General features: G+C 39.4%; 3 protein-coding genes across 4 annotated transcripts; 2 read left to right on the plus strand and 1 right to left on the minus strand.

Moving 5' to 3' along the window:
* Positions 1-5,681: 5,681 nt before the first annotated feature.
* On the plus strand, positions 5,682-12,676 carry LOC5573181 (protein nessun dorma). Of its 2 annotated transcripts, XM_021847591.1 has the most exons (3): positions 5,682-7,178; positions 10,481-10,881; positions 12,351-12,676. In XM_021847591.1, exons 1-3 carry the CDS (start codon positions 5,897-5,899, stop codon positions 12,372-12,374), a joined length of 1,707 nt encoding a protein of 568 aa, XP_021703283.1. In that variant the 5' UTR covers positions 5,682-5,896; the 3' UTR covers positions 12,375-12,676. The 2 variants fall into 2 exon arrangements, with proteins under 2 accessions (XP_021703283.1, XP_001660798.1); XM_001660748.2 differs by lacking the exon at positions 12,351-12,676 and having other exon boundaries at positions 10,481-11,490.
* Positions 12,418-13,443, plus strand: LOC5573182 (transcription initiation factor TFIID subunit 13). The gene is made up of 2 exons (XM_001660749.2): positions 12,418-12,756; positions 12,817-13,443. The coding sequence occupies exons 1-2, from the start codon at positions 12,715-12,717 to the stop codon at positions 13,180-13,182; spliced, it is 408 nt and encodes a 135-aa protein (XP_001660799.1). The 5' UTR covers positions 12,418-12,714; the 3' UTR covers positions 13,183-13,443.
* Positions 13,230-21,449, minus strand: LOC5573183 (KDEL motif-containing protein 1). The gene is made up of 3 exons (XM_001660750.2): positions 21,073-21,449; positions 17,310-18,516; positions 13,230-13,428 (listed from the first exon to the last, which is right to left on the minus strand). Exons 1-3 carry the CDS (start codon positions 21,255-21,257, stop codon positions 13,303-13,305), a joined length of 1,518 nt encoding a protein of 505 aa, XP_001660800.1. The 5' UTR covers positions 21,258-21,449; the 3' UTR covers positions 13,230-13,302.
* Between the last annotated feature and the right edge of the window lie 178 nt (positions 21,450-21,627).

Genomic DNA, 21,627 nt, shown 5'->3' on the forward strand with positions numbered 1-21,627 from the left:
TTTACAATTCAACATCCTACACAAATATTGCGGCGCTTATTTTAAATCCACATCCAGCGGCGGCGGTAACGCGCAGAAGATATGCGCGCAATTCAAACGCAACGTCAAAATTCAAGTAGGCTTGGATTTTTTCGTTCTTCAAGGACGCAAATGTTTCAAATTTGCTAAATCTGTAACATTTGGTGATTTTCATTATCACTGCGACGGTATATCGACATTTTCAGATAATCGCATTACGTGGATTTATCTTGCAGAGCACAATATTATACCTCACAACAAATCTTCTACACTTTTACCTACGACGACGCATGCTTCTCAACCGACGATTCTTCTACCTGAGGTGCGACACTACCTATATTCCAACAAATGGGCCCTTTGACAGTTCTTCTGGTATCCACATCCTAGAACGGTCAAGTACAATTTGTTGCTAATTACCAAAGTAATTTTGAAAGCTGATCGAGAATGAGCGAAGTGTCACTTTTACTTGCGGAATAATTGAGCGGCACATTTTTCCGTACGGAATAGTGACAGCTCCATTTGATTTGTACGGCAGGCGTTACCAATGTTACGAAATCAGTTCTACTTGTCAACCGGATACAGCTCAAGTAATTTGGACAGCTGAAGTATTTCTTGACCATTACTTGTCCTATCCTTTTGCACAGTACTTACGAAGTGGATACTACCCATCAAATGCAATTAAATGCGGATACTCAATAGGGTCCTAAAGGCCTGTCCCAATTTTAATGCACATGTCTACTCAATTTTTCTATCTTTTTCTTTTGTCTAAGTCCAAAGTTAAGTTTTTTTTTAGATTTTGACACACTCCTTGGCTTAAACTCAATTTTTGGCGGTATTTTGCTCTCCGTGTCCGTTCCGAAATGACAGATAGGAACAATCCCAGTATTAAAATTAAAAGCCCTGTGGTATTTTGTCGATTAAGCAAACGTTAAATATGATCAAAAGTGTCAAGGTTTATTTATGGACCCAATTTTTAAATTAAATTCAAATGTGATGTAGCCGTTATTTGAGCAGGAAAAATTGCTAAAATAGTAGCAGTAACATGTTCTTTCGTGTCACTAAATAAAAACAAGATTTCATTAAACATTTTAGGACCCAATGGATCATTAAAATAACCAAAACGGCCGCTATGGAAAGCATAGATAGCGCCACCGTAGCCTTGTGTGTTTGACAGAACAGCAATGCTGTCACAATGTTAAACCCCCCTATACAGTGGCGCCTTTGTTTTGATGCGGTGAGCACTGACAAAAACGACCTTCAGTGATCCATTGATTTTCGCTACTGTTAAATCCATTAGGTTGGATTTGGGTATACGCGCTTGTAACACAGGACATTACAAATCAACAAGGTGGACTGACAAAAAGGGTTTTTGAACAGGCCCCATCCACCGACTCTTTTGAGATTTATTTAATACTACTGGTCCCGGAAAACTTCGTCTTGCCATCAAGTAGGCTGTTGACAAACGCCATGCAAGTCCCGTGTAGAAAATGACAGATTAGTATTCTCCTGTTTTCCCCACACACTTAGAACAAATTACCGAAGTCGGTAATTTATTTACCGAAATCTCAACAGCTGAACGGTCGGTAATCGATTCGGTAAATGAAAAGATTATCGAACGATCCGTAATTTGCGTTTGGGATGGTAGCTGTCAAAATTACTGAACAATCGGTAATTTTTTTACCGAATAATTGTAACTACGAACTAGCGACGTTTCCCCACAAAGCTGTTTTCAACAAGAATAAGAACAAACACATAGTAATATTCAACTCAATTTTATTTCATGTTGTATGCAATACAAACTTGGCAATAGGGTAATGCCTGTTTATTTTGTTCTCAAACGCTAACAGTTGGCGTCAGCGGCAAAAATTACAGACAACAACCTTTCGAACATTCAGTTTCTCTTACCGGTCACCGAGCGGCGACACTGATGTTTGTATTCTTCTCACTGATCGCGCTACGCTGGATTCTCAAATTTCTCAAACTTTCAACACAAGCGGATGGAAGAATGGTAGTCGGAGAACTGTCAAAACGTATGGAAAATAATGAAAAACGTAAATTGCTTGCAATTAGGAAACTTGATCAAAAAAGTAGTGATGAGAAATCAAGTATAAAGTGAATACATGACTTTTTGTGTTTAGTTCATCTTCCGCGGTGCTTTCTTTGCTTCAGGATTTCATTTTTACTACCATTGAAAAAGAGCCATCTATTGCCTTTTCAGTTTTGAATATCGCCCTATTACATTGCAATTCACTATTATCACCTGGCTGGTCGTTGAAATTCTATTATTGGAGAGAAATGACATGCCGCTGCTGCATACGTCGGTTTCGATTATACGCAAAAGATGAAGCTGTAATAGAGAGCCTTTGGTGTAGTGCTGCAAAAAAGCAGCGGCAGCAGACGGGTGTGATCATGTGCTGTAAATGAATTAAAATAGTATATTCAAAACGAACTTAACATTTTGCTCTACTTACCTTAACGTAATATCAGCAATAAATCCAAGTGTTTGAAACTTTTGTTCTGATAGATTAAATCAAACTCCACTGGTGAATTGCAGAAGTGTTCCCAAGAAACATTTGCCTATTTTATAATCATTTATTAAGCAATTTTTCACAACTACATACTGAATAGTTGCTTTATTATATTACTTTGCAGCTGCTACGCACACATTGTTCAAGCAAATCTGGCGAAATTATTAAGCTTCTTATCATTTAGTGACTGTAATCATATATTGTAATGATGTTTATTCAGGTTTCACTTACCTTAATAAGGATTGATGATTTAACAACGCTAGTTTAACAAACTACATTATTGCAGTTTAATTCAGTATCATGTTTAACAACATTTTAATTATTTCCAAGTGAAGCCTTTGTTCACGCGTTGTTCACACAAATTTGGAGAAGTTATAAAGCGTGTCGTTGTATATTGGCTTTATTTTACAACTTCAAAATCGCTTTATAAGCATTCATCTCAGCTTTTATTCAACTGCCACAAAATTGATTGAAAACAAATAAATGACTAAAAATAGCTAACACTGTATACATCAAATGCAGTGTATACCTTTACCATGAATTAATAACTACACTTTTAATAATTACCTGAATACTGGATTCAAACTCGAGACCTTCCCATCGTCAGAGGTATACCTTGACATCTGCGCCATCCTTGAATTCATTATCAGCCATCCAGTGCCCAATATAAACCTCTTGTAGCTGATTATTGATCATGCTTGAGCTTCTATTCAACAATAACTAATCAACACGTGCTATGCTGATCAACAACTGAATAAGCGCATTACTTCTGCTGCTGTTCAGTACTGATGCGAGCTGAACTCAGTCGGCTATTTATAGCGCACAGTGAGAAAATTTATTTCAATGCTGATCAAAAATAAAGTTTATTCACAAAGTAAAACAGTCTGAAATGATTAATCGAATTTCATAATAAGTTTTAACTTGTTAAAACTTTAATTGAATTGTGCATCTAACTATACTAAAATTCATTTATTAAATGTATAATATTTCTACTAGGTTAATATTTTAATTATTTGTCGTACTTTTTCCATCTATTAAACATTATACAAATATAAAATATATTTCAATCAATAATCTTATGTCAGAAGACTGATTCAAAATATTTTCTACGCATAATTGAATATTGTATTGCGAAAGCATCAGTTATTATTGTATCCAACATGTTTTTATATATTAGTAAGTTAGTGGCGAATTCGCCAAGGGCAAAAAGACACTCAAATAAAGATAAATAATAATAATATTAGTAAGTTGAACATTGCAATACATTAGGAATACAACGCAATTTTTAGATATTTTGTCCATTTTTCAAAAATTTGGCTATGGTGTGACCTCTTTTGTAAGGCTTCTTTGTTGCTGAACAATGTGTTTAGTAATCGTTATTTTGGACTTCTTTGGATGACCTGCTCGGATAATGTATCTATGTTGTATTAGGATTTTATAAAATACCTATTCAGCTTTTAATCATGTTCATGTTAAACATTGAAACAGCTGAAGTGCGAAGCAACCAAAACGTTAGTTCGTCTCCTGTACATCTGTTTACACAATTATATTTGTTTGGTGGAATATTGGCTCTTTAATACAAGGAAAAATGACTTGTTCAACTCATTAGTAAAACAATCTTGACAAATCGGCAGATATTCATTGGAGAAGTTTAATAAGTGTTGATTCTACTTTTATTCATTCCAATGAAAAATGTTGAACATTGACTTAAATTTGGATCTAAATACCATCTTCTCAGCTCTTTGTAGGGCATTTTTTCAGCTGTCACCATTATTCAACAATAATTAACTATGTATGTTTATTTGTGACACTTGACTGTAAGTTGGGTAACCACTTTCATGTAACTATTGTTAAATTATTATTTATACTTCGATTATCATTAAAAATGTTATGATTAGTAACTTTTTCCGATATCAATAACGTCGCAGATAATGATCACTACATTAAGAAAATTTAAATTTTGATATTTTTAATCCAATGTGATTCGAACTTTACCCTCGTTGATCCATTACGTCGCCATTACGTCCATTACGTTAATCCATCCATCGCATACACGTCTTGGATTTGATTTGAAAAACATTTGAAAATAACATAAAAAGTCATAATATTTTTTGCGTGAATAAGAGCATACTCATATACTGTTATTCACATTGTTTATAAGTTTTACTAATCATGCTGGTCAACATTTTAAGTATTGGACACTGAAACTTTTGTACGATTTGTTGTTAATCAGATGTTCAATATTCTACTAAAATGATGGCTACAACCTATAGAAGCTTTTAATCAGTCAATTGTTAAACTTCTTATGTGTTGTAGAACAAAAGCTACTATATTTGCATTTTCGGAGGATTATTCAGCTCTTATTCAAAACACAAACTGCAAGTGGAATAACAGCTTTTTTTATAAGCGGAAATTAATTTTATTCAATTAAAGATTCAACTAAAAATTTGTTCAGCAATGGTTGCTGCTATGCAGCTTGTATTAAACACATAAGTATCTTAAAAGCTACCAATTGTTCCTTGGGTTGTTTTGACGTTTCGAACGGACCAGATTACTGAGCTCTCGGTAATTTCACTCATAGATTATCGATTTGTCAGTGGAATATTTTACAGACTTCGGTGATATTGTAGATTTACAAAATTTTCGGTGATTTCATTCTACAGTTTACCGAATTTCAGTAATTTTGCTTATGACGCACTGTCAAAAGCTGCTCAATTACCGAATCGTCAGTATTTTTCAGAATTACAGATCAGTTTCGGTAATTTCATTTACCGAACTCAAAAAGTCTGTTTGAGTGTGCACTATCCCGAAGACTTTCCTAAACTGTTTTTTTCGCACAAACACGTCGGAGCTCTGGTCGAATTCAACAGTGAAAGAATCACGTAAGTCCAATGACCCGTTCTCAAGCCATTTCGTGACATACAAACACCATTCCATTTGTATTTAGATGGGAGAAATGAGAATTAAATGTTAATGCTTGTGCGGGCATCATTACGTTTTTGCTCTTTTTCTTTTTTCACTTGATTTTTTTTGGGAATCCAGTACCTGTGTATTGAAGTACTTTGGTGCAAGCGTTCAATGTTCGATTCGCGTATGTTTCTGAAGGGCACCCGTAAATTTTTGTAAAGCTTCGCCCTCTCATAATCAGTCAGTAAAAGTCATCCACATAAAACAAACGTCTCTCGCAGTGAAAGTTCTAGCACCAAAAACTACTATCGAAAAAACTAACTTGTTAACGGTTTATCTATCGTGCTGTTCCAATTGTCGTGCAGATATTTGGTGATTCTAATTGCTTGTGCATAAATTTCATTAAAAAAAGTGTACGTTCATTGAATTTCACATCTAAAACCATGGAGGTGTACGAGTTCGAGAAATCGTTGCTGACCCGGCTGCAGGAAACGTCGGATGTGTTGTGTGCTCGGGGAATCGCCCTGCCGGCATCGGAGGTACGAACCGAGTGGGCTAACTATGTCGAGATGGCCATCGAACCGACGGGGTGGCAAGCGCAGTGGCGCATTCCGCGCGTTATGTGCGAAGAGCTGTCGCTCAAGTTTCCCACCCTGGTGGTCGGAACGGTGGAACAGGTTCTGTTCGATGAACTGAAGGCGATTCTGGTTGTGGAAGCGGTCCAGGACGATGATGTGCATATGCCGGAACGGCAGGTGGTAGCCCTGGAAGAACTGTGGCCTCTGAAGGAGCAGGAGAACGATGCGTTGAATGTGGACCGGACGGCGGATTGTTTGGATCGGTTGAGATTTTTTTATCAGCATGTTTGGATGCCTTGGGACAACGACGAGGACGATGATGGAAGCGACTGGGCCGAGAAAAATCTGTACGATAGGGTCAAGTTCTACTACGACGTTAAGAAGCGGGTCATGTCCAAACGCTTGGTTTCTCACGTGATGGCTTTGCTGGCCGAGGCCAATTACGTGCAAAAGAAGCGGGAACTCCTCGAGATGGAAGTGGACGAAGAGGACGAAAACGATTCCGAGGGGGAAGTGGAACACGAGAACAAAAGGGCCAATAAGCTGGTTGAGCTGCATCTGCGGCTGAATGTTATCAAAAACGAGATGAAGATCCTGGAGGACCCAACACTGAGGGATGCCTTCGAAAAGGTACGTTTCGGATCCCCAGACGAGAAGCAATCCAGCGAAGAGGCCTCGATTGTGGTCCACACGGGTACCCTAGACCAGCACATTAATTATCTCACCACGGCCAAATCCATCGTCGGATCTAGCAAAACCGTTAGAATCTGCGATTCGCTACAAGGGGCTCTGGATAAATGCGCAGCCTCGAATGAGCTCTATCTTCCCCCTGGCAAGCATCCGATTAAGTTCCTCGAGTATCTGAATGGGGGTGGACTGCTAAAAGCAGTGACCTCCGTTCGATTTGTAAATGCCTGCCAGGCAGGACAGCTTCAGCAGCTGGTCAAAGATGCGGCGATGATCTGCTCCAAGGACGATGACAGCGTGCTTCTGAATGTGGATGGCGACTACTGCTTCGAGAACGTCATGCTGGACTGCGTCAATGTGCGGACCGGTGTCCTCGTCAAGCAAGGAAACGTTACTTTTAGGAATTGCTACCTGATGGGTGACGCGGAATCCAGCACCAAGCAAGGAATTGTGGTTTTCGGTAAGATGTGATATAAGATTACTTAACACTCTAATACCCAAAGTTTTACTCTTGATCTATACATACATCATAGGTCTGTTGTTAATCTCAACTGGCCGATTATTTGGTGAGTTGCGATGTCGCGCTACACGATAAGTTGTTCATCTGCAACAACCAGACAGCTCACCAATCCATCCCGAGGTGGATCGTGCTGAGTTGTTGAGTTGTGAAGGAGAACGAAAGAAAGAAGGCGCACAAAAGTCTGTTTTGACGGCTCCCCAGAAAGCGCGCGCACGAAACGAGACTGACCCTCGCTTTTAAACGACCGGTTATTATTATTGTTATTCTGCTTTTGTTTTAAAAGCAGCTCCGCTTATTTTGCAACATGTAGCCGTGTTCTAGAGAAGACAACAAAATAATTGAATTGAAATGATTTGAAATTCTAATGAGTACATACATAAACAAAACGGTTGATGTTTTTGCTGATTGTGTAGTACAAAAAAATCTCACAACTTAAGGTGCAGATGAAACGAAGCCAAACCTCAAATTTTCAAGAGCACAAATCTGGAGAACCGCACACATGTTTGAGCTGAAACCTTAATCGATTGGTCACCACCAGCTAGTGACCAATCGATTACGTTTTCAGCTTAAACGGATGTTTGGTTCTCCCGATTTGTGCTCTTGAAAATTTGAAGTTTGGCTTCGATGCATCTTCTCTTTGCTTTAAAGCTCGTTGTTGGTTCATGTTCGCCTTAACAAATTTTATTTGGAATATCAAATAACTAGACATGCAGTTTAACAAGTATTTGATTACAGAAAACTTAATATTTTCATTTCTTGTTTACTGTGGAAAAATATCAAATTTTTATTTATGAAGAATCAAAATCCTCCTGCAATCAATCATTCGAACCAACGAAGTCATCCCTATGTGGAGGAGGCTTATTTTAATTAAAATTGTCATTCAATTATGGGGAGAAATTTAAATTGTAAATGTTTCATGCATATTTTTATAATTATTATTTTTTAATTTTAATTGTTAATTTTTGATACAATATAATTCAAGTGTTTATCATCGAATAACAAATTTATGTATACCGTTTATGAGAATGGGATTTTACTCTTTGAGCTGTTATTTAATTAAGATGTGCAAAAATTCACCTGTATATAGATTTATAGATTTAATGCAATATTGATGTTACGAATTGCCTACAGTGAAATCCAATGCTACACAAGAAATTGATTTGAATCATAACATTGTTATACATATTATTAAAAAAAATCCTGACTGTTTTTGATGAAATTACTATACAATCCTTCGGAAATTCCCCGGGGATTTATAGAACACTTTCGGTATTACTTCTAGGATTCTTCTAGACATCCCTCTGTGATTCTTCTGAACATATTATTGGGATTCTTGAAAAAATCCCCCTGTGATTTTTGTGTTTATCTCCTCGGGATTTCATTTAAAACCCTGAAAATTAAATTCTTATAATTTTTTTTCGGCAATGTTACGGAAGTTTCTATAGAAAATCCTGATGCAATTCTACCGGATTTTTTTGAGGATTCTTCCAAAGATTTCCTAGGGCTCTAATAGAAATTCTTCTGGAATTCCTCCGAACTCTGAGACTCTTCCGAAATTTTGTCTGACCCCCTGATTCACCTGACGGCAGGTGTTATGGACGACCTGGTAGCTTCATTGGGCAAGAGTGAAGCCCGTATGGTCTTCGAGTAGTCTCCTTTTTGTCGCGCTTGCCTGTTTTATTGGCTTCGTCGGTCCACCAGTAGAGCACGCGACGTCCCGGGTTGGGGCTTGTTTTAGGGATGGTGGTAGACGCAACTTCGTTAATGAGGACGGATAGGTCCGAGACGGATATGGGAGGGTGGTGTTCCAACTCGGTTTCGAGCGATGTTTGGAAACCCGGCCAATTTGCTTGCTTATAGCGCGGTCGCCGCGTTGTTTCGGGTTCCGAAGTGTTTTCCAGGGTTAACGTGATCGGTGCGTGATCGCTCTCTCGGAGATCACTCTCCACCGATAAGAGGAAGCGGTTGGTGATTTGAATTGATACTAGGGAGACGTCCATCGCGGTGTCTACTCGTTCACGGCTTGGGGAACCATCGTTAAGGATCGTTTAGTTTGAACTGGTTTGCAACATTGACAATGCTGGAGCCACGCGCACAGTTGCGGCGCCTGTCCCTAGCTCAATGAGTCGATGGTGGCCATTGATGTCGCATAGGAATTTGCTTAAAAGCGTCCTTCTAAATAAGGCTGTTTGCAGTTCGGTGGGTGAACGAAAGCCACCGAGACGGTAAAAGGCCATGGGAGGCGGATCGCAACAATCGGTAGACCAGTGTCTTGATCTCGCTAGCCGAGAGTTCGGCGACCACTCCGATGGTAATCGATTGGTAGGTGTTGACGTAATTCTTTGGATACAATTTGATGATTAGAGTTCTAAAAAAATCCAAGAATAGGATCCGTCTCCGTGTTAGCCCAATTGAACACTAGCAAAAATTTAAAAACTATACCGGGAGAAAGAGGAAATTTTAAAATGGAAATATAGTGGCCATTCTGAGCATTGTTTTTGTACACGGGAAGGATGTTTCGTAAATCTATGAAATTTTGGGACAGAAATCTCTCCAAGTGCTCGACAGAATTTTCGCAGAAAAATAGAGTAACATTCATTCTCATAGAATCTTTAACCTGATTCCTCAGAATCATGTCTGCAGCATTATCATCGAAACTGATATATATTCTTTGGCAAATACATACAAATTAATTTTTGACAGAAATTCAAATAGGACAGATCTCTCTATTTTCTAGAAAAAAAAAATCAAATGAATCTCAGATGAAATTCTGACGGAATCTTAAGGACAATTTTCATTGCATCCTGTGATGGATTTTTGCAAAATCCGGGACATAACTTGTCATTAAAAACACCAGACAGGATTTTCAAATTTTACTCGGTATATGAGGTTCTGACAAAATTCTATGAAAATTCCTGGTCGAATTCTGAGTAGGATTATTATAAAACATGGATATCATTCTTACAGGGTCCAGAAGTTTCAAAAGAATCTTGGACGGTGATGCAGATACAGCCCTGATTTTATTGAAATCAATAATGTAGTTGAAACGTACTCATCAAAACCGTTCAGTTGACTTATCGTCGAAGGTTCACTCACTTTGTTAGGTAATGGAATTGAGACTCTGGATATATCCGTTGATTGAACTCAGAGGACTGAGTCAATAAATCGTGTAGTCTAAACGCGCGGTTGGGTATTAGAGGGTTAATGAGCTACATGAAAAATAACGTTATTTACAATTTCAGGCAACTCTCGAATAACTCTTCAGAACTGTGTGCTGAAGGACTTTTCGACTGGTATATATGCTAATGAAAACTGCCAAATCTGTCTCAAAGACAGTGTCATTCTGGAGTGCACTCGGGGTGTCGAAATCCTGTCTGGAGGAAATGTCCGATTCCAGTCATCGGAAGTTCGTAATTGTAAATCGTACGGAGTTCTTCTGGAAGTGGATGACCTTAATACCTCGCAGGACAGCGAACAGACCCGACAAGTGTGCAATGATTACAACGAAATCGGTCGAAGTGAGCTAAGCTTCGAAGGCAGCTGCAGTTTCCGAGATAATGGCAAGGCTAATTTCATCATTTCCAAGACCGGAAGCGCTAAATTCAACAACTCGTGTTTTGTGGAACAAGCAACGCCGTCGAATGTAAGTAATCGCATATGCAATAATGAATCGGATAGAGCATTTGAGACTGTACCGGATGGGCACCTAATCGACTACAAAGGACAATTGGACAACGTGGGGAAACTACTGTGGGGAGGGAACCAGACTAATGGGAATGGGTTCGACCATAATGACATCAGCACCGCTAGCAGTACCGACAACGACGGGACCGATCTCTACTCGACTGTGAACGATAGATCAGAGTGTACAACAACCAGCGGTACTTCAAGCTGTTCGGCAGCGTTCGAAACCAGTGCCGTCATAGAAATTGAGGAGTCCGTTATTGAAATTGATTGAGGGGTTGTGCTTGTTTTGAGGAGAATAATAAATACCGGTAATTAATTGTGCATTTGAATGATTTGGGTTCTTACGAATAACAACTTGTATGTGACAGACAACGAGAACGACTTTAAAAGAAAAAGTGTTTACTGCATGTACAGTAATAAATGTTTGACCAGACTTTGACCAGAACTTATCGACAAATAACTGACATACTTAAATCAAACATTAGGAAAATAGATAATTCAGCAATTATGTAGGAACAGAATTACCATAATTATACTGTTATTATTCCCAGCCTCGTTAACCATAGTCAAACCGTTATATTACTTTTAAACCCGTGAAAAAGAAAAAGAACTGATATGTATACTTACGATCAAGTTACATTGAAATGGTATGGAAATTACACTAAAATTGGTTCATGAAAAACTGAGATCTAGCAATTCAAACGCTTTGCTTCCCAGACCGTTTTAAACCGAAAAAAAAACTCCATTAAGGTGACACGGGAGACAGTGTTATCACAGATAACAGATGTTCAAGTCCGATTACAAAACTGTAAGACAATATATGGTAATTTTATATGGCAACACAAGTAGCAACACTGTGGTGGCGCTGTTATCGCTAAGTTCCCATGACGATGTGAGTGGTGAATATGAAACATTTCAAGGTACTTATATTCACCACTGATTGACGCAATCCATTGTGTGGCGGCGCTAGTGATTGCAAGGAGTTTCTGTTTGAGTATTTACACAGGTTTTCAGCAAATTTTTGTACTAGCATAAACATCTGTTATCTGTGGTGTTATTTTACCTATCTTTCGTCTCACTCTAACAATTATCATCAAAACTTTGTGGAAGCAAATTTCGAGTTTTAGTGAACCGATGAAGCTGAAAATTTATCGGGTTGTGCACTACATATATAGCATCATAGTGATACATTTTTCGCATCCGTATATGGAGTGGTTCTTGGGATTTGCTTCTTGAAATGGATAGGGTGATTATAATGACGTCCCGTGCGGCCTTAAATCTGAGTTCACCGGTCGTTTTCGACGGCTTAGCTGCTTGTCTCGGCTAAATTTGAATCGGTGCCCACGAAAACATAAGTTTTTACAATAAGTCATTTAAATTTACCTTTCAAAAACATTTTCAAATTTATTTTATGTTCAATTTCAGAAACGAAAAAACATGGAGGATTAATCAGCAATCCAGGTACAGCACATATATTTTTGCGCATCTCTAAATCTGAAAGAATCATACCCATAGTCAGTAACACGTGTCAGACGTTACGCCTCCCAAATGTAACGGTTTCTACTTGACTGACAGCTGTCGGCGAGCGATCTTCTTTATCGGCATGCAGCTCCCTTTTGTGTTCCGCGGTAGTTTGTTTACGCTGCGGAAGCAAAATACACTAAACTGCGATAATTTTATAAGTTTTAAAGTTAAATTACTGTCCCGTTCACTTGTGAGTCGATGTAAATTATAAAGATTACTTGGCGTGATTCGTTCGTTGTCGTTTATTACTGAGAAATCCAACGCAATGGGTACGAATGCTCCGGAGGAAAACTTCGATCAGGGAGAGGTAAGAAAGGTCATTAAATTGGTACTTTCACGTTAAAAATCCGATTTGTCCACCAACCAGTTTGACGAGGACGACTTGGGAGAGGTCCAGATCGAGGCCACTGCCGGGCGGAAACGTTTGTTCAGCAAAGAGTTGCGATGCATGATGTATGGTTTCGGGGATGATCAGAATCCCTACACGGAGAGTGTGGATCTGCTGGAGGATTTGGTCATTGAATTCATTACCGAAATGACCCACCGGGCGATGGAGATTGGACGGACCGGGCGCGTTCAGGTCGAAGACATTATCTTCCTGGTGCGGAAGGACGCACGGAAGTATTCCAGGGTGAAGGATCTGCTGACGATGAACGAGGAACTGAAACGGGCTAGGAAGGCCTTCGACGAAATCAAATATGTTGGCGCGGAAGCGAAGATCAAGGAGAAGTGAATGTGAATTTTGGGCGAGTTTCTTCAAATAAATGACAAGCCGACAAATGGCGAGGTTCTGCATAATATATTAAATCTTTCAGATCTATAGTAATGGGGAATGTTTCTAAAATTGTTACCCTTAAAGCTCATCATGACTATTCTGATGCTTTAGATCACATTCGCAACTGGTGCTAGTTGTCGGTTGGTCCACCTTTTCCATATTTGGTAATACTTGAATAGAGCTGACGATGCTTTTGGCATACTCCTTAAAAGACAGACACAGGTAAAATTAGTACATCAAAAGGTCATGCTCACATAGACAGCTTTTGCTCCATACAGCTTATCAGATTCTGAATGTGTTTCCAAAATTTGAGCTCATTTGGATGAAAACGGATACCGCACAAGTCCTTAAAAGTTCATACGGGAATTATCATGGGAAAACCAATTAATTGGTTTTGATTTTTGCTCATGTGGTCAATGGATAGTATTGTGCTGATACTGTTTCTTTACAAGAAAAAATATATTTTTATGAAAAGTGCTAAGCTGTAAGCAAATGAGCTTTTTTCGAAATCATTTAAAAAAGATTTAGTTGTTTCTCAATAGGAAATTGATTGTTTACAAACAATTTTACCATTGAAACAGTGTACGAACTGATAGTGGCACCAGATGATTTTTTTTTTCTTTCTTTATTATTGAGACTTTCAGCCCTAGGCTGGTTCATCTCATATTGATAGAAAGAGTGGGGTTGTTTAGGAAAAGGGAAACCTGGTTAAAAACCAGGGGGATAGGAAGCTAACAGTTTTTGAAAATACATAATTATTTTTCTCTTCTGGTTCTTCAATGTTAACATTTCAAATGTTTTCGGTGTACCGATGTCCATCTCATACCCGGGTGCTTGCGGGGTATGTATCTGATTGTCTTCGTGTTGCTTTTTCGGCATTCATTGTTGCAGTTGAGGATATCTCTCGGGGCTCAATGTTTCGCGTGTTTGGTCTATATTGCGTCATAAATTTTAGCATCCTTCAAAAATTTAAGCAGCTTAGTTCGGCTATCTTCATCTTGACTGAGTGCTGTTTGAACACACACAATACTGTGTTCTCTTCGTAAAAGCTCCAGACTAGGACAACTGGCTATGAAATGATCGACGGAGTTGTGGGTGTGGCAGGTTTCGCACGATATTCTGAACTCGTCCCCATTGGCTCCCATATTATGGGAGAGTCTGGTATATCCCGTGCGTAGTCTGGAAAGGACAATTTGGTCTCTCCGTGATGCTGGGTCGTCCCATCGTTCAACATTGGGTTTGATTTTCCTAGCAAAAGTTGTTCGGTCTTGATGCCAACGAAGAGACCATGAGTCCCAGATTACTTTTTTAACCCAAAGCCTTACGTCGTCCGCCGGAGCTTTGGGTGTTAGTAGACGACTTTGTCGACCCCGATTTGCCAGCAGGTCCGCTTGTTCATTGCCGTGTATTCCACAGTGACCGGGCACCCATATAAAGGATACGTCAATTCCTTGCTCGTCCAGAATGCGTTGTATCCGTTGTATAAAAGGGTGCTTATTCATCGGGGATTCAATGGCTTGTAGTGCACTAGCTGAGTCAGAAACTACCAATATCGATGTTGTGCTCGCTTGAGTCACCGCCCGGAGGATCGCTGCTGCTTCCGCCGAGAAGACAGAACAGATCTTCGGCAGTTTGTGGAATTCGCTAATGTTCTTTCCAAAAACGCCTGCGCCCACAGAGTTGCTTTTCTTGGATCCATCCGTGAATCTGACGTCCGCATGTTGATACTTTCTTCCGATCAACTCATTGAAGTGGCTCTGCACTTCGTATGGGGTGGCACCTCTTCTGAATTTTTGTCTAATATGATTGTCGATAGTAGGAACTTTTGCCAACCAGCTTCTTGGCCCGACTCGGTGGAGCCCAGCCACCGGAGGAAGCCGGTAATTGGCCACTACCAGATGAATGAACTGGCAACGACTTTCGTAGCTAGGAAAATTAAAACGATCTGCCCAAAATAATCGTTGCGGCGCATATCTCAAAAATCAACGTTGGTCAGACTCGATCCTTGGAACGCCGTTGTTGTGATGGGGAGTGCAAATAACTAAACCAGTATTCTAGGATGGAACACGTTAGAGAACAGTACAAGAATTTCAGGCAGTAAATGTCCGTAAACTCCTTAGCACTTCAGAGGATCAACCCAAGTACTCTAGAGGCTTTTTCGACGGCGTAGTCCACATGCTGTTTGGAAGACAGCTGTGCATCCAGGATCACTCCCAAATCCTGACTTGGCTGACCCGTTTGATTTCCGTTCTTACTTCCGGTATACTTGTGCAATACCTGCTTTTTTTTTGCGCGAAAACGAAATAACCGAGCACTTAGACGTGTTAATATCCATACGGTTTAGCATACACCAATCCGAAAAAGCATCCAGTTGCCATTGTAGAAGATACACGAAGACTGCAGTATTCTATGGAGCGAATACGAAGGTACAGTTTAAGATCATGCGCATACGATAATCAAGGTTCTTTAATGACCAGGTTCACATCATTGAAATCGATCAGGAAGATCAATGGTCCCGCCATGCGGGATTTTAGAAACAGCAGTAAACGATGAGGAATGACAGTCTCCAACAGGCGAAGTTAGCTAGTATACCACTGCGGTCGGAAATAATGCTGTTGGATCGTCGTTTGTCACATAAAAATGAAAATAATCGGTTATGAAACTACGGAGACATAGCTATCTGAAGTTGATCATTTTGTTTGAGAAAGCGGCTGTGGTGCATATTAGATGTCCGATACTGCACTTCTAACAGAATTTTGGACCGGATTCTTCAAAAATCCAAAAATAGTATTCTCAGAGCTTCTACAACTTAATTACAAAAAAAAACTTGGTGAGTATTCTAACAGAACTCTAGGCATAGGGTAGAAGCACCGGTTTTAGCCAGCCTAAGATAAAATATATTTAAAAATTATATGGGAACCCCAATTCATAAGTACAACAAATATATCGCAAGCTTTCAATCCATATTATGCATCAATAATATCGGAACTGAGCTGAAAACATTTTTCGCTTCGATAATCTCGTTGGTCAATATACACGCAGCGAACTGGACTATCGAAATACATACATTTTGCCTTATGAAAGGTGGAACAATTATTTTAATACGTTATCGTTTTAACATTAGGTATCAGAAGGCCGGCTCCAAAGGCACGTTGCCCACCAGTTGGGAGATTTGTTTTGAAATTTTTGTTTAATAAGGCAAATTTATGAATTTCAACCTGTTTTCTTGTGACGAATTTTCATAAAGGATTTCTATGTATTTCGATAGTCCATTTGCCTATAGGACACAAGAACCAGTTTCGGCCACAGATTTCCTAAATTGGCCAATCAGATCGATTTCTCATGATATTGCCTAATTAGGAATACCCTGGCCAGATTAGGTGTATGGGAGGTTAAATTATGAAGAAAATGCTTTATTTTTCTTATGTTTAGAATCAATTCAGACGAATAAATTAATGTAACTCTATCATGTGAATGTGATCTACTGAACACAAAAGGTTTCATGCTCATTGGCTATGTGAAACGCTAATCCACTATGGCTATGGCCGGCGTATGGCCAAAACCGATGCTTCTACCCTAATTCTTAGATTATCGCAAAATTTTGGGCAGGAATCTCACAAAACACGACATTCTCGTGAGTTTTTGGCTTTGTGCACGAGCAGAAAGCTTAAAATAAGAAGATCAGAAAAGTTTGCCAAATATTTCTCCGGTTTAGTGTCTTTGAAAACGTGAGTAGGGTGGCAAATCGGCCGGCCATCTTTGGGTTCCGAGATGTTTGCCCTTAAATAATGAGAAACAACGAGCTGTACAAGTGGTGATCAATAGGTTTTAGCACGTTATACAAAATTATGCAAGAATTACTAAGAAGCCCGATTTGGTAAAGTTGTAGCTCATAAGTGTTTCTAACAGTACTGAAAACTATGTCCGATTGAAAGAGTTTTTTGGTTTTCTCTTTTAGTAATAGGGCTTATGCAGTTTTAATCTCGTACAAATGTGCTTCAAATTTGGGAAAACCCTGAGAATTCGATCTGAACCCGAATGAAATGGAGTAAAAACGTTTTTTTTTGTACAACCTGAATACATACCTTGAACAGCAATCCATAATAGCAGAGGATCGATTTCGGCAGTAGATGCTTTTCCACAAACGATTTCGCATTATCGCGAATGGTCAGCATGGTGTCATCGATTGTCTTAGCTTTTTCGATGCTCCCAACTAAGTCCGATAGATCTTTCTTGATTGGAACGAACTCTTTCCACTTCTCAAGTTTGCTGTAAAAGTGCTCGTAATACTTGGAATCCTGTTTAAACACCACCGAAGATCCCCCGAGCAGATATGGTAGTCTATAGGCAGCTACCGTTCCGTCCACGTTGATCTGGTACTTATAGTTGAAGAAGTCGAAAAACGAAATGTACGCTACCTTTGGGCCGTATTTTTTCTCCTCGTCTCGAAAGAAAAAGAAATTGGTCAGTGAAGCATTCACGAGGTCTGGATGCTTCTGGGATATTCCAACCAGATCGAGTCTTTCGCGACAAGCATCCCGACCCCGCCAGAATGCTTTGGGTTCCTTGTCCTTCCAGGGGATTCCCTTACGTTGCACGGAAAGCATGTCGAGCGTCACGCGATTCATCGCTTCCAAAGTTGCCTCAACGATGTCATACGTTGGCATTACAATGTCGAAGGTGTCCTCGCTTCCACACCATGAGAATATTGGATATGGTCCAGTCGTACGCCGATGACCCCCTTTGGTAACCAGTGGCCAATCACCGAGATTGACAAACAGCTCCATGTCAGGAAGGATAGCTTTTCGCGCCAAAGACAGCAAAAGCGCGTCCATGTACATCTTGAATCCCGTATACCTTCCGTAGCAGGTTCGATAAATCTGATTCTCCTTGATCACATAATTGCACAATGAAACACTTCCCGGCTTGTCGTACTGCTGGATAATCCTTGGCCTCAAGCTGGAGAAATTGACGGCTCGAAACGGTATTAGGTCGCTTTCGATTTGCGGGTCCGAGTTAGGGCAATCGATCTGTTGAGTCCATTCCTCGAGATCTGCCTGTGGACAGTTGCAATTCTCCGTATACAGCTTGCCGCTAAACCTATACGGAGAATTTCCCAAATGTCGTTCCCCGTGCAGCACGTGAATTTCCGTGTCCCAACACGTCTCGGCCAGCTTGTATCGGATCAGTGACGATCCATCGAAGCGATCGATTTGCTCAATTTTGACCCGGCATTCGCCCAATACGGATCGGCCCTTGAACAGGACACGGTACTTCAGTGGATCTGATATTCTAGTAAGTAATATTACAAGTTAGCATGGAAATTTTATTAAAGTGACTCAATTTTATATTCGTCTAGGGCACTGTTTTCACATGAAGTTTATACAAAACTCTTAAATGAAAGGTATATATCAAGCTCAAAATACTTTAACAATGATGAAGGTGATAGGTGTCATCTAAATTGTTCAAAAAAGTATATTTTGCTATATTTTTGAAGTTTCTAATACATTCGCAATGTATAAATGTTCACTAATGCATAACAAAACGTTAATTATAAAGAACTCCAATCATTTAGAGCTTTAAAGTTCATTATTATTTAGTTGTAATGTTTGAATTTTAATATCTAATCTAATCTAAGCGCTTGCGCAACCAATATTGAAAACCATCCTGAAAATACCTAGATATTTTAAGGTATTTTCTTGTCAGCATTAATATTTGCAGAATATCTGTGATTTTATACAAATATTAAGATGGCCAGGCCCACTGTGCAGACTTTGAGATTGGAGACAACTGAAAAATTACGACGATCAGGTTATTCACGAATGAATAACATGATAGGCGAAAATTTTTCAATTTTTAGAAGGAAGAAACGGGGACAACCGTACCAACCGTATCGATTCAGGGTTATAGGTAAGATCGTTGGGAGTGGCGTGGCTAAGAAAGTCAATGCGCACTCCATTCTTGTATGTTCTGCTGGGATGGGACACAGGTATTTCCTCCTCATGTCCTGGCTGTAGAGCCTTGGCTAAAGCGCCTTTACTCGCTCTCTGAAACGAGTAGAAAACTTATTTCGACCCTTTCCCGCTATACAATAACCGAATCAGTTTGCTGTTAAAATGATAATAAATAACGAACATGATTTGAAACATCATGGCATACAGGGTAATTATAATAAATAAATCAATAATAATGGGAATATGAATACATGGTTTAGCTCATCAAGTATGAGACCATGTGTGCAATGTGATCAAAAATTATAATATAGATGATTTGAAACGGGGGACGCCATTTGGCATAGAGCCGTTTGGCATAACATAATTTGGCATAATGGTCGTTTGGCATAATAATCATTTGGCATAATGGACGTTTGGCATAATCAGGTCCGTCACACTTGGGCTCAGATTGGGTACCACTGCACTTCTAGTACTGCATTTAGTCCCTCGGTAGTGCAAAAGGTACCCAAGTTTGACAGATCGCAGTATACTTTGAACGGCATTCTAGATTACCTTATGAGCCATAAAATTTTGAGCAACTGCAAGGGACATGGGGGTCTTTAATTTGTCTTTGGCATAATCATTGAAATCTGAGTTGCTGTGTTTTTGGCATTACCATTGCTAACATTCTCACATGTGATTTTCCCTTCTTTGGGTTATAGGCTGTTCTTTCTCATTACGTTGTTAAACTAGTGGTTTGCATTGTAACTACTAACATTTTCATTGACAATTTTGACTTCTTTTTCACGTTGGCATTATAACTACTAACTTTTTTTCATCGACGATTTTTCCTTGTTTTGATCACCAGATCTTCTTTTATGTAGCACTATTTAAATTTCTAATATCTTTTCTTTTATGCCAAATGACCATTATGCGAAATGACCATTATGCCAAACAACTTTATGCCAAATGGCTTTATTCCAAATGACTTTATGCCAAACGGGGTAGCCCCTTTTGATGAAATGCAAAAATATGCTTAGACTTATTACGCGCTTTTATCATGTTTGTCCATTGTTTAAGATCCGGGCTCACAGTGACAGTTCCTGAGCTTATTTTTACATCCAAAATCTTATAAGATTTTCGTAGTAGCATCAAGATTTCGGATTTCTATCGATGTATGAAGTACAAAATCAGATTTTTGCGTGGTTTCCACGGTGGTGGCTAATTGAAGTATACTTTATGAGGTCCCAAGGTTATCGAGATCCAAATCTGTTTTTTAAGCTCAATTGAAAGGTTACTCATTTTACCCCTCCTTCCCCTATATGGGAACCAATGGTGTAATGCTTCGTTTGCTCCCGTGCGATGGACCCGACGTAGCTCCGACGCCTAAACTTGGAGAAACTCTGTTTTCACGTGTCGATAATTCCACGATTCAACTGTCCGGATGATAAAACTGGCACACTGATTGTGTTAACCAAGTGTCGTTCTTTCGGAATCGTCAATCACATTTTTTCGGAAAAGCTGCTCAGTAAGAATGACTGCTCGCACTAAAGTTTGGTCCTTATACTTAAATATTCAACTTTTTAATACAATAAATGCAGAAAATCACAAAAAAAAACTGAATATTAAAAAAACTAAATTTCTTGAATTTCTGTAATGTTTGAATTTTAATATGTACCTATGAATACGGAAATGGGTTAGTTTTGATCACAAGTTCTATACTTTTCCATTATTCCTAAAATAACTGGTAACACAGTTTATGATTGTGGATAATAGATGACACCTTTCTTCATTATTGATAAATTATTGTGTACTCGATATTATTGAATTGTGATGGTGTTTTAAAAACTTAATATGAGAACATTGCCCATTACGAACATAAAATTGAGTCACTCTATTTAAGGCGCAAGCTTACATGTTATTTTGCGCATCTCTCGGCTCGATGTAGAAGTACCTCGCATTCAACGGAAGTTTATCGGCCAGCTCCAGACCGGGTCCCCAAACTCGAGACTTACCGTGATCTAACAAGGCCGAATCCGCCCCATAGATAAAGAGCAATCGGATCGCGATCAGAAGCACCGCACAAATCAAGCTTTCCATGTTATCCGATTCGTGTTTAGCCTTTTGATTTCAATACTAATATTATTACTGCACTAGCGGCCCTTCTACCAGCGAAAAACAGTACTCTCGATTTCTTCCGTTATGATCCATGACCGACCATCACCGGAGGAGGCGGCGGCGACTGATTTATTGTTTGTAAACAGACGGCACCATCAGCCAGAAGACGACGAAGAAGAGTATCAGGTACCGTTGTTCAGTATGTCGATAAAGTAGATCAGGGTAAGGACACCAGTTACATTGTGCACCATAAGAGTCCGTTAAGATTATTGCATCACATCAGAATTTATAGTTTTAACCTTCCAGTCGTCGCGTGGTTGACCACTGTCAGAACCACCACGCTGCTGTTGTG

The sequence above is a fragment of the Aedes aegypti genome, chromosome 2 (genome assembly GCF_002204515.2).
Source record: "Aedes aegypti strain LVP_AGWG chromosome 2, AaegL5.0 Primary Assembly, whole genome shotgun sequence".
NCBI classification, from domain to species: Eukaryota; Metazoa; Arthropoda; class Insecta; order Diptera; family Culicidae; genus Aedes; species Aedes aegypti.

Coding starts and splice junctions, on each gene's coding strand:
- LOC5573181 (XM_001660748.2), top strand. CDS start 5,897: ATGGAGGTGTACGAGTTCGAGAAATCGTTGCTGACCCGGCTGCAGGAA. Junction 7,179..10,480: donor GCAAGGAATTGTGGTTTTCG/GTAAGATGTGAT, acceptor TTACAATTTCAG/GCAACTCTCGAATAACTCTT.
- LOC5573183 (XM_001660750.2), bottom strand. CDS start 21,257: ATGGAAAGCTTGATTTGTGCGGTGCTTCTGATCGCGATCCGATTGCTC. Junction 18,517..21,072: donor AGAGATGCGCAAAATAACAT/GTAAGCTTGCGC, acceptor ATTACTTACTAG/AATATCAGATCCACTGAAGT. Junction 13,429..17,309: donor ATTATGGATTGCTGTTCAAG/GTATGTATTCAG, acceptor CTGTCTTTTAAG/GAGTATGCCAAAAGCATCGT.
- LOC5573182 (XM_001660749.2), top strand. CDS start 12,715: ATGGGTACGAATGCTCCGGAGGAAAACTTCGATCAGGGAGAG. Junction 12,757..12,816: donor AAAACTTCGATCAGGGAGAG/GTAAGAAAGGTC, acceptor TCCACCAACCAG/TTTGACGAGGACGACTTGGG.